The sequence below is a fragment of the Mandrillus leucophaeus genome, unplaced genomic scaffold (genome assembly GCF_000951045.1).
Source record: "Mandrillus leucophaeus isolate KB7577 unplaced genomic scaffold, Mleu.le_1.0 Scaffold554, whole genome shotgun sequence".
Taxonomy (NCBI): domain Eukaryota; kingdom Metazoa; phylum Chordata; class Mammalia; order Primates; family Cercopithecidae; genus Mandrillus; species Mandrillus leucophaeus.
The window spans coordinates 972158-973649 of record NW_012105964.1 but is presented as its reverse complement, the minus strand read 5'-3'; the positions used below and the strand labels follow the sequence as shown (position 1 = coordinate 973649).

The following is a 1492-nucleotide window of genomic DNA, read 5'->3' as shown; positions in this document are numbered from 1 at the left end:
CTGCCTCAGCCTCCTGAGTAGCTGGGATTATAGGCATGTGCCACCACGCCTGGCTAATTTTTGTATTTTTAGTAGAGACGGGGTTTCACCATGTTGGTCAGGCTGGTCTCAAACTCCTGACCTCATGATCCACCTGCCTTGTCCTCCCAAAGTGCTGTGATTACAGGCGTGAGCCACCATGCCTGGCTGCTAATTTTGTATATTTAGTAGAGATGGGGTTTCATCATGTTGGCCAGGCTGGTCTCGAACTCCTGGCCTCAAGTGATGCGCTCCACTCAGCCTCCCAAAGTGCTGGGATTACAGGCATGAGCCACTGTGCTCGGCCTCACGTACCTTTTTGAATCATGTTAAAGGACACGTTCGTAAAGGAGTTTATTTTGGGGCTTGGTGGATTTTATTTTCTGGTCAGTATTTCTAAAGGACTCTAGGAGATTTAGCTGAAAGTATAAACTTTTGCTTTTAAAAAAAATTTTCTCTTACAAGGCTGTTTTACTCCTGTTGATTATAGATTGCCAATGAAGTAATTGGGGAAATGAACTTGAAACCAGAGGAGGTTTTCCTTGCCCAAGGTACTTTACGGCCTGATCTAATTGAAAGTGCATCCCTTGTTGCAAGTGGCAAAGCTGAACTCATCAAAACCCATCACAATGACACAGAGCTCATCAGAAAGTTGAGAGAGGAGGTAAAAGTTTATGAGAACTTTTTCATACAGTAGATACATGGAAGGTCTCCCTTTCTTCCCTCCTCTTCCCTCCTATTATTTACAGAGTTGCACAGCCATCACCACATCTAATTTTAGAACATTTTCATTACCCTAAAAAGGAACCTTATACCCATTAGCAGTCACTCCTTGTTCTACCTGTTGTCATTGTCATCCTGCCCCCACTCCCCAACTCTTCCTTTCCTCCTTTCTTGCCAGTCCTAGGCAATTACCAACCAATAATTTATTTCTGTCCCTGTAGATTTGCTTATTTTGGACATTTTATATACATGGAATTGTACAATATGTGGTCTTTTTTTTTTTTTTTTTTGAGACGGAGTCTCGCCCTGTCACCCAGGCCGGAGTGCAGTGGCGCGATCTGGGCTCACTGCAAGCTCTGCCTCCTGGTTTCATGCCATTCTCCTGCCTCAGCCTCCCGAGTAGCTGGGACTATAGGCGCCCGCCACCACGCCCAGCTAATTTTTTTGTATTTTTAGTACAGGCGGGGTTTCACTGTGTTAGTCATGATGGTCTCGATCTCCTGACCTCATGATCTGTCCGCCTCGGCCTCCCAAAGTGCTGGAATTACAGGCGTGACCCACTGTGCCCAGCCAATATGTGGTCTTTTATGACTAGCTTCTTTTACTTACCGTAATGTTTTCAAGGTTCATCCATGTTGCTGAATGTATCAGAACTTTATTCCTATTTATTGCCAGATAATATTCCATCTTATGGGTATAATGCATTGTATTTATCCATTGATCAGTTGATAGGCTTTTGGGTTATTTCTAC

At 44.0% G+C, this 1492-nt stretch overlaps 1 protein-coding gene across 1 annotated transcript in view; it reads left to right on the top strand.

The window, feature by feature from the left end:
* The window catches only part of GMPS (guanine monphosphate synthase), a 54501-nt gene that overhangs the window by 33073 nt on the left and 19936 nt on the right, over positions 1-1492 (top strand). The window contains exon 9 of the mRNA XM_011998069.1: positions 509-682. Coding sequence (XP_011853459.1) covers positions 509-682 — 174 coding nt within the window. The remainder of the gene's footprint in view (positions 1-508; positions 683-1492) is intronic.